Source organism: Grammomys surdaster, unplaced genomic scaffold (genome assembly GCF_004785775.1).
Source record: "Grammomys surdaster isolate TR1022 unplaced genomic scaffold, NIH_TR_1.0 125671, whole genome shotgun sequence".
Taxonomy (NCBI): domain Eukaryota; kingdom Metazoa; phylum Chordata; class Mammalia; order Rodentia; family Muridae; genus Grammomys; species Grammomys surdaster.
The window spans coordinates 1,108,555-1,126,397 of NW_021620508.1; the positions used below are offsets into that span (position 1 = coordinate 1,108,555).

At 46.7% G+C, this 17,843-nt stretch overlaps 1 protein-coding gene and 1 non-coding gene across 3 annotated transcripts; both read left to right on the forward strand.

The window, feature by feature from the left end:
- Positions 1–4,776: 4,776 nt before the first annotated feature.
- On the forward strand, positions 4,777–17,219 carry LOC114639032 (zinc finger protein 566-like). Of its 2 annotated transcripts, XM_028787703.1 has the most exons (5): positions 4,777–5,001; positions 8,439–8,498; positions 10,304–10,688; positions 11,892–12,018; positions 15,918–17,219. In XM_028787703.1, the coding sequence occupies exons 4-5, from the start codon at positions 11,985–11,987 to the stop codon at positions 16,943–16,945; spliced, it is 1,062 nt and encodes a 353-aa protein (XP_028643536.1). In that variant the 5' UTR covers positions 4,777–5,001; positions 8,439–8,498; positions 10,304–10,688; positions 11,892–11,984; the 3' UTR covers positions 16,946–17,219. The 2 variants fall into 2 exon arrangements, with proteins under 2 accessions (XP_028643536.1, XP_028643535.1); XM_028787702.1 differs by lacking the exon at positions 10,304–10,688.
- Positions 13,504–13,623, forward strand: LOC114639046. Its single transcript, XR_003713955.1, has one exon. It is a non-coding gene; the product is annotated as a small nucleolar RNA SNORA5 (small nucleolar RNA).
- Positions 17,220–17,843: the final 624 nt, after the last annotated feature.

The following is a 17,843-nucleotide window of genomic DNA, read 5'->3' on the forward strand; positions in this document are numbered from 1 at the left end:
CTGGGGCAAAAGGCTGAGGTGCCTATTAGCATATCAAAGCAGCTGATGTCCACCGGTCTCGTAGACCTGATGAAAGTGTTACAGCTCTGAAGGGAAAGCTATCCTGGCAGTTGGAAGCCAAGGAATACCACAAAGTCACACTCTACAACAAACCTCAGGAGGGATTTATTAGGAAAGACTCAAGAAGTTGGCCGCCTCTGCTTAGGAGAGAAGCAGCAAAGAACAGAGCAGGAGGCAGGCACTATAAAGGGTTTGGGGGGAGGTGGTGGAGCTTCCCGGGCGGCCTGGGACTGGTGGGATTCTGTGGCCTAATCTTGCCCAGCCCCTTTTATCCTCTACATACCTGATCTTGTCAGCCTATATCTCCAGGGTCTGAAAACAGCCTTTAGAGTGGTAGAGCAGTCTAGAAGGCAGGTCCTGGACACACAAGGGGCTGGGTCAGGCCATTAGATTAGTCTGGGGGTGGGTCCTGACTCTCCCATTAGGTTTGGGCAGTCTATTCCCAGCTTCTCTTCTCTATAGAATCTAGCCATTTTGGCCAGGCCAGCCCTTTTGGTTTTCTGCTTTCCTAGCCTCTAGGCTTCTGCTTCTCCCCCTCTTCTTAAATGGCCCAGTGTGAAACCAAAGCAAGACCCATCATGAACTGTGAGACCTTTACCTGCTAAACTCCTGGGCCTGGGATATATTGTTAGCATTCTGTCTAAACTCTATCCTTGCAGTTACTAGGCAACAGCCTGATATGCTCTGCCCCACAGTTACCTGGCAACAGCCAGATAGGCCTACCCACTATAAAAGGGGCTGCTTGCCCCTTCCTCTCTCTTGATCTCCTGCTCTCTTGCCTTCTTGCTCTTCCTCTTTTCCCTCGCCCCTTCCCCCTTCCCTTCCTCCTCTGTCCATGTGCTCATGGCCTGTATTCTTCTCTCTCTCTCTCCCTCTCTCTCTCTCTCTCTCCCCCCCCCACTACACTCTTAGCTCCCCTCCCCATGCCTTGAATAAACTCTATTCTATTCTATTCTATACTATACTGTCCTGTGACTGGTCCCTCAGGGGGAAGGCATGCCTCAGCATGGGTCCGCTGAGACATCCCTTCCCCCACACCTCACCACACCCCCATAGACCATATTTTATCTCTTTATCTTTTTATAAGCACATCATATATGACTGCCCTTATGCCTTACCAATATGTGTCTTCCCAGGTAACCTTCCATATGATCCATTCCCACACTTACCCACCACCCACACAGCCTTGAGCCCAGGACCTCCCACTTTTCTGTCCAGATTCTAACAGCCAATTATAGCTACAGCTGTTTTCTATCAACCCTAACCCTTCCCCATAAAAGGAACTTCGAGAGCCAATGAGAAGCTGTTGTCTGAAATCCTGACTTTGGGAGAGGCAGTCTACTTGAAGGCTTAGATTTTTTTTTCAAAACCTACTTTATTTTGGGTTCTTAAACACTTCAACCTCCCTTCTAGCCCACCAAGCCGAGGTAGGGGATGAAGAAAGGTAATAGGAAAAAGGAGTTGTCGATCTGTTTAGAAGTAGTTCCTCAGGGAAATCCCATTCTTCATTGTCAGGATTTCAGCAGTCCAGGTCAATAGCGAACACCAAAAAATTAATCAACAGTGGCAGCAAGATCCAGCAAAACCTGAAAGGCTCCGTGAAATCAGCACTCAGTCAGGGAGAGCGGCCAGCGTCAGCCAGAATGCCAGGAGAAGTCCTTTGATGCATTTCCCTCTATGAAGTGAAGACCAGCGAAGCCTTGCTTGCATAGCATAGGAATTCACGAGGTTCCTCTCACTGTTTGTGGGGTTCCATTTATATTCTTTCTAAACATCATGCACCCTCTGAGGAGTCTGTGTTTACCAAATCATCACGTGCCCTCTCACAAGACAGCTTCCAGAAAAACACCCCATGGCCCACCTGAGTTGGTAAAGAAAGTAGAAATTTCCACTTCATGGCAAACAATTTTCCAACCCAGCTACCTCTCCAGCAGTCGTTTACAGTGTTTGAGTTCTTTGAGACAAAAGCTCATGCTGCCAAGCCTGGCCTCAAAGGCCTGTGTAGCCTTGAACCCCTAATGCCTCTATCTGGATCTTATAAGTTTGGGAATTACAGTTCTGTTTTACTTGTAAGTTTTGATTATCATAAATCTTGGTGTGGATCTGTTTGAGTTCCTCTTTTTTTTTAAGTTTTTTCTTTTCTTTCTTTCTTTCTTCCTTTCTTTTCTTTTTCTTTTTTTTTTTTTTCGAGACAGGGTTTCTCTGTGTAGCCCTGGCTGTCCTGGAACTCACTCTGTAGACCAGGCTGGCCTTGAACTCAGAAATCCGCCTGCCTCTGCCTCCCAAGTGCTGTGATTAAAGGCGTGTGCCACCACCGCCTGGCAACTTTTTGTTTTTTTGAGACAGGGTTTCTCTTTATAGCCCAGGCTGTCCTGGAGCTCACTCTGTAGACAAGGCTGGCCTCGAATTCAGAAATCTGCCTGCCTCTGCCTCTCAAGTGCTGGGATTAAAGGTGTACTCCACCTTTAATTCTAATAATTCTATTATTAGAATTCTAATTTTAGGAGTCCAGTGATTCCAATCAGGATGGTCTTCTAAAGCTTGTCAACTGTTGAAATTAAGAGGCAAATATATTTTTGATATATGCTTTGGTATATAGAGAATTTGTACAAATAATTTTTCACAGAAGACATTTTGGGACAGATCTCCCTATGTACATAGCCCAGGGTGACCTTAAACTCCCTATGCAGCCCAAGTTGGCTTCATGTTTCTTCTGATCCACTTACTCAGCCTCCCAGTGCTGCAGTTCCAGACATCACCATGCCAACTCAAGGTCTTTGTTGATAAAATTGTCTAATCTTGAGGTCAGAACAGAATATTGAATCTAGAAACATGAATGAATTCCCGGAGGACTGATGATTGTGGCAGTATCCCTGGTCAATGGGAAAATCATGGATGACTGAAAAAAGAAAATAGGCATCTGATGTCATCATTGATTTAAGAATTGCAGTGTTTCTGCAGGAAGCAAACTTTTGTATAAGAAGAGACAGAGAGACAGAGAAACAGACACAGAGACACTGTGAGCTGGGTATGGGCTTTTGAAACCTCAAAGCCCACCTTCCAGTAACACACCTCCTTCAACATGGCCATATCCCCTACTGCATCCCTGGCAGTTCCATAAACTAATGACTAAGCATTCAATTGTATGAGCCTATGAGCCAGCTCAGTCAAACCACCATAGCTCGCAAACCGAAGCTTCCCTTCCCTCTAAAAGGCCCGGTTAGTATAATACCTATCACTGGGGTAGACTACAGGCAGTGCTTCCTTAGCTCAGTTCTACTTTGTGTGACTTCATATTTTTATAACATCAATTTTATTACTTCTTTCTATATCGATAGGACTGTGGCAGCTTTACAATTAATAAAGAAGTGAGGTAAATCGTGTTGTCCTTATTTTCTGACGAGAAAACCTTGATTAAACAGATGTAGTGTTTTAACTTCAATGTCTTTTTAAAAGATTTAACATACGAGTGCTCTGTTTCATATACATCTGTAGGCCAGAAGAGTGCATCAGACCCGCTTATAGATGATTGGGAGCCATTATATGGTTGCTGGGAATTGAACTCTGGAAGAGCAGCCAGTACTCTTAATCGCTGACCCATCTCTCCATCCACAACTTTAATGACTTTAAAACCGTCTATTTCAGACCAACTGATTTGTTATCTTCTGGACATATCTATCTATCTATCTATCTATCTATCTACCTATCTATCGAGACAGACATATATGTATATGTATATATATACATATATATACATATATATGTATATATATGGAGAGAGAGAGAGAGAGAGAGAGAGAGAGAGAGAGAGAGAGAGAGATGTACGCTGTCCTGAACACATATATCTCCTGGATATATATCTATATCTATCTCTATCTCTATCTCTATCTATCTATCTATCTATCTATCTATCTATCTATCTATCTATATCTATATCTATCTATCTATATATATATACAGGTATATTTATTGGTTATGAAAATCACTTCAGATACAGATGCTTTCTCCAAGTGTTCCACTGTAGTTTTTAATATAACTATCCCTCAGTAGCCAAAGATGACCCTGATTCTCCTGCCCCACCTGAGGGCTAGCATTAGAAGCATAGGGGGATCCAAGGTGTGGTCCTGCAATCCACCCTTTCAACCTACAGGATCTGCTAATGAGTTCCAATCCAAATGCACTTCCAGAACAAGTCATACGTCTGCCGAGGAGAGCTGTTCCTGCACACTTCTCAGAGGCACTAGGCCTCCCAGAAGTGGCCAAGCAAAGGCTTAGCTCTCTGAGGAATTGAGATAACTTTTCTCCTTCAATATATATATTTTTTCCCTGTTGCACTGAATTACATTTCTAGACGTCTTAGCCCCGTGAATATGCAAATCACACTCCGCCCCCTACCAGTTCTCTGTCCCTTTCCTGACGCTGTCTATCCGCTACAGATAGTACCGAAGGACCGGGAAATCAACAAATTTCTAACTTTTTGGAATGATTTTAAATGCACAATGGAAGCTGATACAGGGCTCCGTGTAGCCTCAGGGATCCGTTTCGATTTGGCGGGGTCGTCCGCTGGTCCACCACACAGCGAAATCATTAGAAGCCCCGCCCACCGGGAGCCATCTTATCCGCCGCGTTGCCTCGGACTACATTTCCCAGAAGGCTCCCTGGCTTCTCGCGGGAAGATCACGTGCCTGGCATGACCTCAGAGCTTTGCTGGCAAGAGGGGAGGTGCACTGAAGGATTGCAGGGCTTGGGAAGCTTGGAAGGAAGGCCCGTGGTGCGGAACCCGCGAGGAGGCGGGGCGAGCACCGAGGCTGGGCTTTGTGTGGCGGAGGAGTTGAAGTCGGAATTGTGCGGCTAATTTGTGAACAGTGATCGCGGCGCTAAGGGGCTGTCCTGGTGATGAGCATCAGTCTCTGCTAACACCGTGGCGGGCACCACCCGTCGGTGAGTGGGAGCGAGCGAGCGAGCGAGCTGGGGACACGTGCTACCCGTATTGTGTGTGGATGTGGAGAGCTGCTGACTGGTTGAGCGTTCTGTCCCTGTAGGGGTGTGCGACTGTGTGATGTTGTGACCACGTGCAACACAGTGCAGGCGCAGGTACCTGTGGATTCTGGGGAGTCAAAGTGCAGTTGTACGTAAGTTACCTTTTGAGTCCCGAGTGGGTCGTCCTCTTGGCTTCTCGTAGGTAGGCTTCCGATAGCTGAATGTCTCTGTCGTGGGTCAGTGGGTTGTGAGTGTGAAGTTTTGGATGTGTTATCTCTTGCGTGCGTTCTTCTTTAGCCTTTCCTCATTTTAGAAGTTCATGGGAGCGCTATCATGCTTTCCTTTGTCTCTTACTATGTTTATTTTGACACCTGTGTGGGACTTCCCCGTGTTACGTGGGATAGCGGCTTCATTGAGTTTTTGTGTTCTTTGATATCTCAGGATCTGAAGTATACTGCACGTATTCATCTCGACTACTGATTGGTAGCCATATGCGTATTTCCAACTGCTTTTAATGTTTACTTTTTAAAATTCACGTTACGTCCCAATCTCAGCCACTCTCCTTCCTCTCTTCCCAGTCTCACCCTTACAAATCCCTCCCTCCATCTCCCCCTCACCTTGTCCTCAGAGAAGGAGAGCCCGTCTGGGTACCACCCCTCCCTGGGACATCTAGTCCCTGCAGGTCTAGGTACATCTACCACTGAGGCACAACCAGACAGTCCAAGTAGGGGGCAATCCGATGGCAGGGAACAGAGACGGAGACAGCCCCCACTCTGCTTCTTAGGAGATCCACATGAACACCAAGCTCACATTTGTCACAAATGTGTGTGTGTGTGGGGGGGTGTCTAGGTTCACCTCCTGCATGCTGCCTGGTTGGTGACCCAAGAGCCTCTGTGAACCTCCATGATCCCAGGTCAGTTGGCTCTGGGTCTTCTTGTGGTATCCTCGACCCCTCTGACTAGCTTATTTCTATTCCCCACTCTTCCACAAGACTCCCTAGGCTTCGCCTGCTGTTTGGCGTGGCTCTCTGCGTCTGCCTCCATCCGCTGCTGGATGAAGTCCCTCAGGAGAAAGTTAAGCTAGGTTCCTGTCTGCAAGCATAAGAATATCATTAATAGTGTCAGGGGTTGGCGCTCTCACATGGGATGGGTCTCAAGTCGGGGCAGTCACTGGATGGCTGTTCCCCCAGTCTCTGCTCCATCTTTACCCCTGCACTGTTTGTCGATAAGACAAACTTTAGGTTGAAGTTTTTGGGGTGGGCTGATGTCCCCCTGCCTCTGGAAGTCCTGCCTATGTATACAGGAGGTGACCACTTCAGTCTCTATATCCCCCCCTAGTGGGAGTCTCAGTTAGAGTCTCTCCATAGATTCCCTGTATCCTCTCCCTTCCCAAGGCTCCAGCTAGTCACCAGAGATACCTACCTTCCCCCACTGGTTTCCGTTCTCCCATCCCTCTTGCCCTCCCCACTTGATCGCTGTCCTGTTCCCCTCCTCACCCAGTCTCCTATCCAGTTCCCTCTGTCCATCCATCTCCGATAACTATATAGTTTCCCCTTCTGAGTGAGAGTCACGCATCCTCCCTTGAGACCTCTTTATTACCCGGTTTCTTCTGTTCTGTGGATCATAGCATGGTTGTCCTGCACTTTATGGCTAATATCCACTTGTTAGTGAGTACATACCATACATGTCTGTCTGACTCTGGGTTACCTCACTCAGGATGATGTTCTCAAGTTCCATTCGTTGTCTGCAAAATTCGTTTGACGTGTACAGCGCTTATTCACCTCATAAAATAGTAGACATCTGAGTGTTTCTAACTTTTAATCTTATAAACATACTGCCATATCTGTTTTAAGTTTTTAATTTTTGTTTTTTGTTTTTGTTTTTGTTTTGAGACAAGGTCTCACTGTATAGCCCTCGATGGCCTGGAGCTTGCTTTGTATTCCAACCTGACCTTGAACTCACAGATCCACCTGCCTCTGCTTCCTGAGTGCTGGGATTAAAGGTGTACACCTCCACAGCAGACATAATTACCTTTACGATAGGATGCAGGGGCTTCGGTTTCCAACCCTCTTCTGACTGATGCAAAACCATGCCAGACCAGAGCACTTAGAGTTCTTTGCAACCACCCCCCAAAAAAAAGGTTTAAAACGTGATTTAAAATAAAAGATTTAATTTTAAGCTGTGTATGATCGTGCAGGTCTTTAATCCCAGCACTCTGGAGGCAGAAGCAGGTGGATCTCTGGGAGTTCAATACCAGCCTGGTCAACAGAGTGAATTCCAGGACAGTCGGAGCTATGTAGAGAGACCTTGTCTCACGAAACCAGAGAGAGAGAGAGACAGAGAGACAGAGAGACAGAGAGACAGAGAGGGAGGAGGGAGAGGCGAGTTAGTCTGTGAAGGCCTGGATGGTCTCAAACCTCTGGCAGTGCTATTGTCTTAGTCTCAGGAGTGCTGAGATTTCAGACACTTGTAGCACGATCTACCCTATACAAGGATTGTATTGTGCCAGGAAGTGTTCATGAACCCCAAAAGACTGTTAAGGTCTCTTTATTATAAGCTGGGGCTTGGACGGATGCTCCTCCAACCCAATCCTGTCACAACAGGATGAGAAGGGAAGGCAGGGCATCCTTGAACCCTCAGCAGGACAAGTTTTTATAGGAAAATAGAAGCAAGTGGGGGGGGGGGGTGTGAGGGAAGGGGTGTCCTGTCTGGCAAGCATCTAATAGAATGACTACAAGCTGACGGGTGCTCGAAGCAAGACCGTAAACAATCACAAACGGTCTGAAAGTACATCTGAAATAACCAGACTAATCTTCGATTAACTGTTGCTAAGAAGTAGCTGGGGAGTAACTCTGGGGTATGGGCCAAGAACAAGCTGTGGGTCCTTCCTGGTACGTGGGTACAGCTTGGGTTCAGCTACAGGTCAAGTTCTCAGGCCTTTTTTTTTTTTTTTTCTTTGCGTTAAGATGGAGGCCGGGCCGGGCAGTAGTGGCACACGCCTTTAGTCCCAGCACTTGGGAGACAGAGGCAGACAGATTTCTGAGTTTGAGGCCAGCCTGGTCTGCAGAGCGAGTTCCAGGACAGCCCAGGCTATAAAGAGAAACCCTGTCTTGAAAAACAAAAAAAAAAAAAAAAAGAAAGAAAGATGGTGGCCAGTCCCAAGATGGAGTAGGTTTGGCCTCTCGGTATATCTTCATGTGTGTGCTTATGTGCACATGAATGAATCAGATTGCTCAAACCCCTCCTGTTCCATTGCAGAGCCTGGCTCTCTGAAGTTAGGGGTGTTGAGATATTTGTTCCTCCCGCTTCAGACCCCTCAAAGTGTGGGGTGAGCACATGGGAAATGACTGCTGAGAGTGCTGAGTCAAGTGGGGTCTCACTGTTCTTTGTCTCCCCCAGGTCTGCCCTGTTCCAGAAGAGCAGCACAGAGGACCTGCCTCTATCAAAGCCATGGCTCAGGTGAGGCATAGCCTTTTTATACTCGAATACGGTCATTTTGTATCTAGTACAGATAAACGTCTGCTTTCTTCAACTTGGTGCTTTTTTGGTGTTGAACAAGGAGCCCTCAGTTTAGGTATAAAGATAATCTTGCCCTTGCTCTAAAGCTATGGTAGCTCCTTCATGCTAGGGTCTTCATGATGAGCAAGGGCTACCTGCTAAGGCAGTGGTTCTCCATCTTCCTAATGCAGTGCCCCTTTAATACAGTTCCTTGTGTCGCTTGTGCACTGTGTGGAAGCATCGCCTGTCAATAAAAAGCTCATGGCCTATTAGCAAGAGGGAGTAAATAAAAGGCGGGAGTTCCAGGAGAGAGAATGGAACTCTGGGAGATAGTCAGAGGCTAGAGGTTTGCCCTGGAATCTGAGGAAGTTGGATACAAACATAAATTAGTTTAAATGGGTTGTATAAGTTACAAGCTAGTTGGAGAACAAGCCCAAGCTTATGGCTAGGCACTTATTCATAAATAAGTCTCCGAGTTGTCATTGGGGAACTGGGACGTGGGTAGAAAAGCCTGTGGTTACAGTTCCTCCTGCTGTGGTGACCCTGACTATAAAATTATTTTTATTGCTACTTTACAACTGTAGCTTTATACCACAGTTATGAATCATAATATAAACCTCTGTGTTGTCTGATCTAAGGTGACCCCTGTGAAAGGGTTGTTAGAACCTCAAGTGGGTTGTGATCCACAGGTCGAGGACTGCCACTTTAAAGGAAAGAGTCTCTAGTACACGAATTGAAAAAGCTTTGGGGGTAGGAGTGACCGTCCAGCTGTTAAAGGTCCAGCTAGGCTCGTACCTGAACAATAGTGGCACAAGCCTTCAATCCTAGCACTCCCGAGATGGAAGCAGAAGATCACTGTGGTTTCAAGGCTAGCCTGATCTGCATAGGAGACAGAAGCAGAAGATCTCTGTGGTTTCAAGGCTAGCCTGATCTGCATAGTGAGTTCCAGGCCAGCCAGGACTACCTAATGAGATCCTGTCTCAATCTGACAAGAACAAAAAGAAGAAAGAAAATAAGTGTGATAGTTTTGCTCAGTTTCACTCTTAGAACATTTGTGTCTCCTGGTTTATGAGCCCTTTAGGTTTGGAAGTGACTGCTGGTTGGTCAAAGCTCTGTGAAGCCTTAACTCTTCTGTCATTGAGCTTTTTTTTTTTTTTTTTTTTTTTTTTAAAGAAAATCTTATCTGTTTATCTGATTGGGTGTTTACCTGCAAGTATGTCTGTGCACCCATGTGTGCATACCTGTAGAGGCCAGAAGAGGTGGTCAGATCCCCTGGGACTGGATTGTTGGTATGGGGACCTGAACCCAGGTCCTCTGGAAGAGCAGTTAATGCTCTCAATTGCTGAGCCATCTCTCCAGCCCAATACCATTGTATTAAACAGCATCTTTCTCCATCATTTTCCTGAAGCCCAGTAACAGGGACAATTAACAGGTTGGCAGCAGCGTTTATAAATACCACAGTTTCCCATGGTAAGGTTATCTTTTTGTAGAGCAAGTGGCCATGCCACCAGAGAGGCGTAAGAACTGGGGGCGCTGAGTGAGCTCAGACCCCGGGAACTTCATAGATGTGAGAACAGCAGGAGTTGAGCTGCTTCCTGTCCATCTCTGAACCTGCTCTGCAGCCCTGACACCCACTGAGGGGACCGTGGGCAGTTGTGTAATGTAGCACCTGGACTTTCCCTACGGAAACAGATCACCAGTAACCTCTCAGACTCAGCTAATAGGAAACTAACATCTACCCCCTAAATCCCATCCCACTCCCCAAGGTTTATATTGTCCTTGTCCACATGGAATAAAGCACACAAGCTATTACACGGAGGATCGTCTTTACTGAGTAGCAACACTTGGAAGAGTTCACTCTCCCGAAGCATTCACCGCTGGATCTTGGACCCCCCCCTGGCTGGCTAGGCTCTTGTCCCCTGCAGAGGCTCACATCAGAGTGGCAGCAGCTCCAGCTGCCACCTCTGCCACTGCTGCTGTAGCTGATGAGAGACCCAGGACTCCGGCTCTGGGCGCCCAAATCTCTTCACTTCCCTTCTAAGAGTTGTAACACTCCTGGGCTTCCTGGCTGGCCAGGAGCCCCGTGGAACCTATTTCTCCCCATCTCTGACCGTCCTTCTCAGTCTGGTCTACAGAGGCATCGCACGGCAAGTGAGTAGAAGGCAAGAGGGAAGTGAGTAGACAGTGGACAACATCTTTTGTGTGTGATTGTTTTCAGACAGTTTTTCTAGGCTGGCTTCCAACTGATGATTTAACCGAGGATAACCTTGGGCTCATCCTGTCTTCACCTCTCAGGTGATGGGCTTACAGGCATGTGCCACCAGCCGAGTTTACATAGAGCTTGGGGGATGGAACCCAGAGTTTCGTGGCTACTGGGCGAATGCTTTGCCAAGTGAGCTTTGCCCCCGTGTCTCTGTCAGCACTGTGTGCATTCAGCCAGAAGAGGGTGTCGGATCCCCTCAAACTGCAGTATAGGTGGTTGTGGGTACTCAGAACCAAACTCAAGTTTCCTCAAAGAGCAGCAAGTACCTTTAACTGCTGAGCCTCTCTAGCCTGTCGGTGCCTTTCTAACTGGTCGAACACATCATCTTCTTCTGGAGATAGAGACCCCTCCCATCCCTCAGGGTCCGTGCCCCCATCCGATCTGTTTACTCTCTAGATGCCTGCCGCTGCTTTCCTCAAACTTTATCCCTTCCCTGGGCTTTCCTCGATAGTCTCCTGTTGGCTTCTGACTCTTTCCTGCATCCCAGGCCTTTTTAGGTTTACTCCCTCATCTTGGTTGACTACATCCTCCGGTAGTTTCCCAGGAACCTGTACTTGAATCCTCGCACATCTGGGATTGTACACTCAGAACGAAAGACAGTTACAGACTTCCAGGTCAGAGTTTGTTTTTCTCCACTGGGTACTAAATTGTTTCTTCTGTACAGAAGTCTTAAGAATCCCGTTACTCCTCTGCTTCCTGATGCCTTTCCCATAGCCTGCTGTCTTTCTGGATGCTTCTAATGTCCTTTTTTTTCTTCTACCCTGAGGACCATCTGGTGAGAATGCCTTGAGGCTTTGTGTGAGTCATTTAGTGCAGAGGTCTGTGCTGTCCCAGCTTCCTGTGGATAACTAGGAATTCATTCCAGCCCAGGTGGCTTCGTCTGGAGGAAACGGTGCCACAGAAGCACCGTGGTTTGGTCATAGGCCTTCCCTGTGATTTCAGACATTATTCTCACTGCATTTGTTTGGCTTGTTCTACCTTAGTCCTTCTCTGTTGTTTTTCCTACATAGAAACAACCCCTCCTCTTCTTCCTCGCCCCCCTCCTGCTTCCCCGCTTCTATTAATCAAGCAATATGCGGGTGTTGTTCCAGGTGTCAGTGCTGTTCCATGATGTGTACATAGACTTCTCTCAGGACGAGTGGGAGTGCCTGACTGAGGAGCAGAGAGACTTGTACAGAGATGTGATGTTGGAGAATTACAGCAACCTGCTCTCAATGGGTAAGGACGTCTGTCCACACTAACTCTGATTTGCCCTTTGGTGGGGCTGTTTCCTCCTTTCCAAGTATTCTCAGGCTGCTTACCTGCTTTTGAAAAGGCCATCAGACTTCTATATCCTAGTTCCACAGAGTGTTTCGGGTATCGTAGAGTTAGCAACGGGAAGCTGTGCAGTGTGGTCGCTCATGCCTGTAATTATAGCACTTAGGCGGCTGAGACAGGATTGCAGCTGCTAGTTCCAGGCCAGACTAGGTTCCATGAGACCCTGTCTCAAAAAGTAAAATATGAAAGTAAAGAAGAACCAAAAGTAGTCGAGCATGTTGGCACATACTGGTAGTCCCAGTGCTTGGGAGGACGAGGCAGGCAGAGCTCTGTAAGTTCTAGGCCAGCCAGGGCTACAATGGGAGCCTCTCTTTAAAAACCTGGAACGGAAAGAAAGCTGTGTGGAGTTACAGAAGGCATCCCGGCCGGGGATTCTTTGTTCGTTAAGTGTGCTTTACTTTTCTGTCACCCTACCTGTGATGTGTACTCTGGATCCAGTTCCTTTCAAGCTTCTTTGAAAGGTTTTAGATGCAGGTCTGGGGGACACTTGGATGGATTGTTGGGTGTAAGAAGTTTTTTAGAAGAGTTATTAACACATGCACAGACGGACACCAGCATGACTGAGACTTCAGGCCCCAGCACCACAGACAGCACAGTGTGAGCACTAAGGAGTGACAGAGTCTGGTTCCAGCTTCCAGATCTCTGAGGAAGGGGGAAGATTCAGCAAGAGCCTGAAGACGGGCCCCTGATTTCTCATCAGGTAGTCCGGGAAGAGAAGTGTGGCTCCCTGTAGGTACTTTGGTGTGTTCAAGCCTCCAAACTCATGTCTCCTGATGAGAAACCCAAGGGTCTGGAATGCTGTTGGCTCTCCATGGGGTGCCTACCAGTACCTGTGAGGCCAGGGAGAGGGGACTGCGGGGCTGTGGCCTGAGCAGCAGCCAGCTCTGGATTCTAATACTTCTTAGCAGCCTCTTTGTATATCCGCTGTTTCTGTGCACTGGAATGTGTATTTTCCTACATGGTCAAAGATATGCCCTGCTCCTCCTTCATTTTTCTCCCTGCCTTCTCCATTTAAGCCTCTCCTTCCGGGGATCATCCCAGGTCCTGTGCCTGCTAAGCAATCCTTATACTTGCAGTTCTGTCGACATGCTTTCTTAACTAGGTTTTCATCTGTTGGTTCTGTTCAGAAGCTCCATACCATCCTTGATTCATCCATACTTCTAACTACTGTTCCCTGTTTCTCAGCGAGGACCTACAGAAGTTAAAATAACATTGCAGGGGCCAGGCAGTGTGGAGCATGCCTTTAATCCCAGCACTTGGGAGGCAGAGGCAGGTGGATTTCTGAGTTCAAGGCCAGCCTGGTCTACAGAGTGAGTTCCAGGACAGCCAGGGCTACACAGAGAAACCCTGTCTCAAAAACAAAACAAAACAAAACAAAAATAACATTGCAGCTGTGTCTGCTTCACTGTATTCTATCATGGCAAGCACTGGCCCAGAGGCTGCCATAGAAACTGTCGTCTGTGGGCCTGTCTCCCTGGCTTGGTCAGAGTCTACTCACGGACAGTAGGGCCCTAGACCTCAAGTCTGAGATGAGGGAGGCACTGACGCCCATACTCATCTCTGAGGTCTGCTCCACCTCCCGCAAAATAATAATATTCAGGTCTAGGCCTTGTGTGTATGTGTGTACATGCACATGCACTTTAAAAATACATGTAATTTTAGGTAAATACAAAGTACTGTGATCCCTATAGCTTTTAAAAATGAACTCAGTGTTAGTTAATTATCCCTCCTCTGTCTTTCCTGTGTTGACTGTCTTCCTCGGTTAAAAATAAAGGTATCCCGGCGGTCTCCAGCTGTCCCTTTCTCCAGTGCTCCTACTGGAGTGGTGTCCTTTCTCTTTCCTGGTTCCTGTGCTTGCTCCAGGTTACATACTCACACCCGAGGATTTGGTGCAAGGAATGACACACGAGAGAGGACGTACTGCTTTCGTCTTTCTGGGTCTGGGTTATTTCACTCAGGACACACACGCACGCATCATATTTCTACTGTTTGAGGTAGGATCTCTCTATGTAGCTCTGCCTGTCCTGTAATTCTTCTCCGTAGACCTGTAGCCTAAAGTTTCAGAGTATATGTGTGTGTTGCCTGCATGTATGTCCGTGTCAGTGGATGCAGTGTCCCTGGAGTCTGGAAGAGGGCATCAGATCCTGAGGTGGAATTTTTCCTTCGTGTTAAGACTTATTCCACCGTGGCGTTGACTACCTCTGACATACCATGTAGTTCACAGAGATGTTCCTGTGTCCTTGACCTGTCTTACTTTCTCATCTTGTTGTTTTGTTTTATTGAGATAGGGTTTCATGTAACCCAGACTTTCCTAGAACTCATCGGTGCAGCTCAGGCTGACTTAAACTCACAGCGCCTTTTCCCTTAGCCTCAGGAGTCCTGAGATTACCAGTGTGAGCCACCTTACCAGGGATTTCTCATCTATATTATTTATTCATTAAAACAACTTTTTTTTTTTTTCAAGCTGGACAGTGATGGTGAACACTTTTAATTCCAGCCCTAGAGAGGCAGAGACAGGTGTATTTCTGTGAGTTCAAACCACCCTGGTCTACAGAGTGAATTCCAGGACAGCTAGGGCCACATAGAGAAACTATCTCAAAACAAAACACAAAAAATTTAAAGTATTTATTTGTATAACTATTTTGCTTCTATGTATGTGTGTATATGTGCACCCTGTATGTGCCTGGTACCTGCAGAGATCAGAAGAGGGCATTGGATCTCCTGGGACTGGACTTAGAGTCAGTTGTGAGCCACCATGTATGTACTGGGAGCTGAACCTGGGTCCTCACCTCTGCAAGACTGATGCTCTTAACTGCCGAGCCTATTCTTTGACCCCTTTATTGATTGATTTTTTTCTCTCTCTCTCCCTCTTCCCTCCCTCCTTCCCTTCTTTCCTTCCTTTTCTTTCATTACTCAAGACAGGTTTTCTCTATGTAGCCCTGGCTGTCCTAGAACTTCCCCTGTAGACCAGGCTGGTCTTGAACTTAAAGATCTGCCTGCTTCTGCCTCTCCAGTGCTGAAATCAAAGGTGTGCGTCATCATACCTGGCTTTGATTTATTTAGTTTTAATCTTTTTAAAATTTTCATATATGTGAGGTTTTACCTGCTTGTATGCATGTGGTACACATGGTATCCATGGAGGCCAGAAAAGGGCCTCTGTTAGCCTAGAATGGGGGTTACAGGCAGCTGTACTACAATAGGGGTGCTGGGAACAGAACCTGGGTCCTCTGCTAGAACAACAAGTGTTCCTAACCACTGAGCCGTATTACCAGGCTGGCCTCAAACTCACAGAAATCTGCCTGCCTCTCCCGAATGCTGGGATTAAAGGTGTATGCTACCAAACCTGGATGGATTTTTTTTTTAAGTGATTTATTTATTTTTATGTGCATTGGTGTTTGGCCTGCATGTATGTCTGTGTCAGGATGCCAGATCCTCGAGAACTGGCATTAGAGACAGTTGTGAGTTGCCATGTGGGTGCTGGGAATTGAACCTGGGACCTTTGGAAGAGCAGTCAGTGTTCTTAACTGCTGAGCCATCTCTCCGGCCTTGATATTTTTTTTTTTTTTTTTATTTCTTAATACAGAGTCTCATAAAACCCAGATGACTTCAAACTTAGGATGACTTCAGACTCCTGGTGCTCCTGCCTTTGTGTCCGTAGCGCTGAGGGTACAGATATCCGCCACCGTGCCTTGCTCACCTTTACCTAGTTCCCAAACTCAGGTCTCCCAGGTCTCCGTCACGTCTCCCACACAATAGAAATGTGAGTGGTTACTCTCTCTTTTTTTGTTTTTTTTTTTTAGTCCTGGAGTCAAAATGCGAAGCCCAGAAGTTATTCCTGAAGAAGGAGCTGTTTGAAATGGAGACAGCGCAGTGGGAGATCGTGAGGAAACTCACAAGGCAGGACCCTCAACGCTCTGGTCTCAGCAGTGCCCGGGAATGGAACGGCCACTGTGAGAGACAGCGCAGATCTCAGGAGAGACAGTTCAGCGAACTGATCATCAACCGGGAAGTCGTGCCCACTCTCAGTCAGTATCCATCCTTCAGGCTGCAGCAGGTTATTAAGAATAAAGAGAAATACTGTGCCAGTAAAGAGAACAGGGAACACTATAAGCACGGCTCCCAGTTTGCTACTCATCAGATCATTCCCACCATTGAGAAGCCGTACGAGTGTAAGGACTGTGGCAAGACCTTTAGACACCCCTCAGGGCTCACTCACCATCACAAAATCCACACTGGAAAGAAACCCTTTGAGTGCAAGGAATGTGGGAAAACGTTCATTTGCGGCTCAGACCTGACCCGACATCACAGAATTCACACAGGTGAGAAACCCTATGAGTGTAAGGACTGCGGAAAAGCCTTCAGTAGTGGCTCAAACTTTACTCGCCATCAGAGGATTCACACTGGCGAGAAGCCTTATGAATGTAAAGAATGTGGGAAGGCTTTTAGTAGCGGTTCAAATTTCACTCAACATCAGAGAATTCACACTGGGGAGAAACCCTATGAATGTAAGGAGTGCGGCAATGCCTTTAGTCAGAGTTCCCAACTTATTAAACATCAGAGAATCCACACCGGTGAGAAGCCCTACGAGTGTAAGGAGTGTGAGAAGGCTTTCCGGTCGGGTTCTGACCTCACTAGACACCAGAGAATCCATACTGGAGAAAAACCGTATGAGTGTAAGATTTGTGGGAAAGCCTATTCTCAGAGCTCACAGCTCATCAGTCACCACAGAATTCACGGCGGCGGTAAGAAAGCCTACGAAGACGAGGACTGTGGGAAGAACTTTAACTATGGCTCACAGCCTCTTCAGCATCAGAGCTTATACTGGTGATGAACCAGAACTCACACAATGTGTGGGAGACTCAGAACCGTCAGAGAATCTGTAGAATCCCTCTAGACCGAAGAATGTAGAAACAGTTTACTTGTTGACTTTCGCTTCTTCATCTGAAGAGAAGTTCATCCTGGAGAAGCACCCTGTGAATGTAGTATATTCCGGAAGCTGTTTAGTAACAGCTTATATTTCTTTTGACTCGATTTCAATCTGGCAAATAATTGAAAAAAACAATGCCTTGATCTTAAAGATAACAATCCACGTGGCAATGTGATTTTATGGTTTTCATTGTTTCCTTTTTTTTCTTTATAATTACTTCATTAACATTTGTTTCCTTTTTTGAGGGAGGTATCTTTGAGACAGGGTTTCTCTGTGTAGCACTGGCTGTTCTGAAGTTCTCTCTGTAGACCAGGCTGGCCACAAACTCAGTGATCTGCCTGTCTCTGCCTCCTGAATGCTGAGATTAAAGGCATACGCCACCACTACCCGCTGTATTCTTAATGTTTTTTTTTTTTTTAAGATTTTTTTTTTTTTCGAGACAGGGTTTCTCTATGTAGTCCTGGCTGTCCTGGAACTCACTCTGTAGACCAGGCTGGCCTCGAACTCAGAAATCCGCCTGCCTCTGCCTCCCAAGTGCTGGGATTAAAGGCGTGTGCCACCACCACCCGGCATTCTTAATGTTTTTAAAGTAGTTTGAGTCTTTAAGTTCATGAACAACTTTCAGCATGGTGGATAGGAACTACACGAGTTACTGGTTGTTTTGACAAAATGCTTTACAAAAGCAATTTGAACACTGTTCCACACCAGCAGTGATCAGGAGTTCCTTTCCAGAGGCCTCCGTCTACACCAAACTGAGATTCATGGCATCAACTATGAAATGAATTTCAGAGGGCACCAA

Excerpts from the sequence above, each read along its gene's own strand:
- LOC114639032 (XM_028787702.1), top strand. Across the intron at positions 12,019-15,917 it reads CAGCAACCTGCTCTCAATGG|TCCTGGAGTCAAAATGCGAA; the intron begins GTAAGGACGTCT and ends TTTTTTTTTTAG.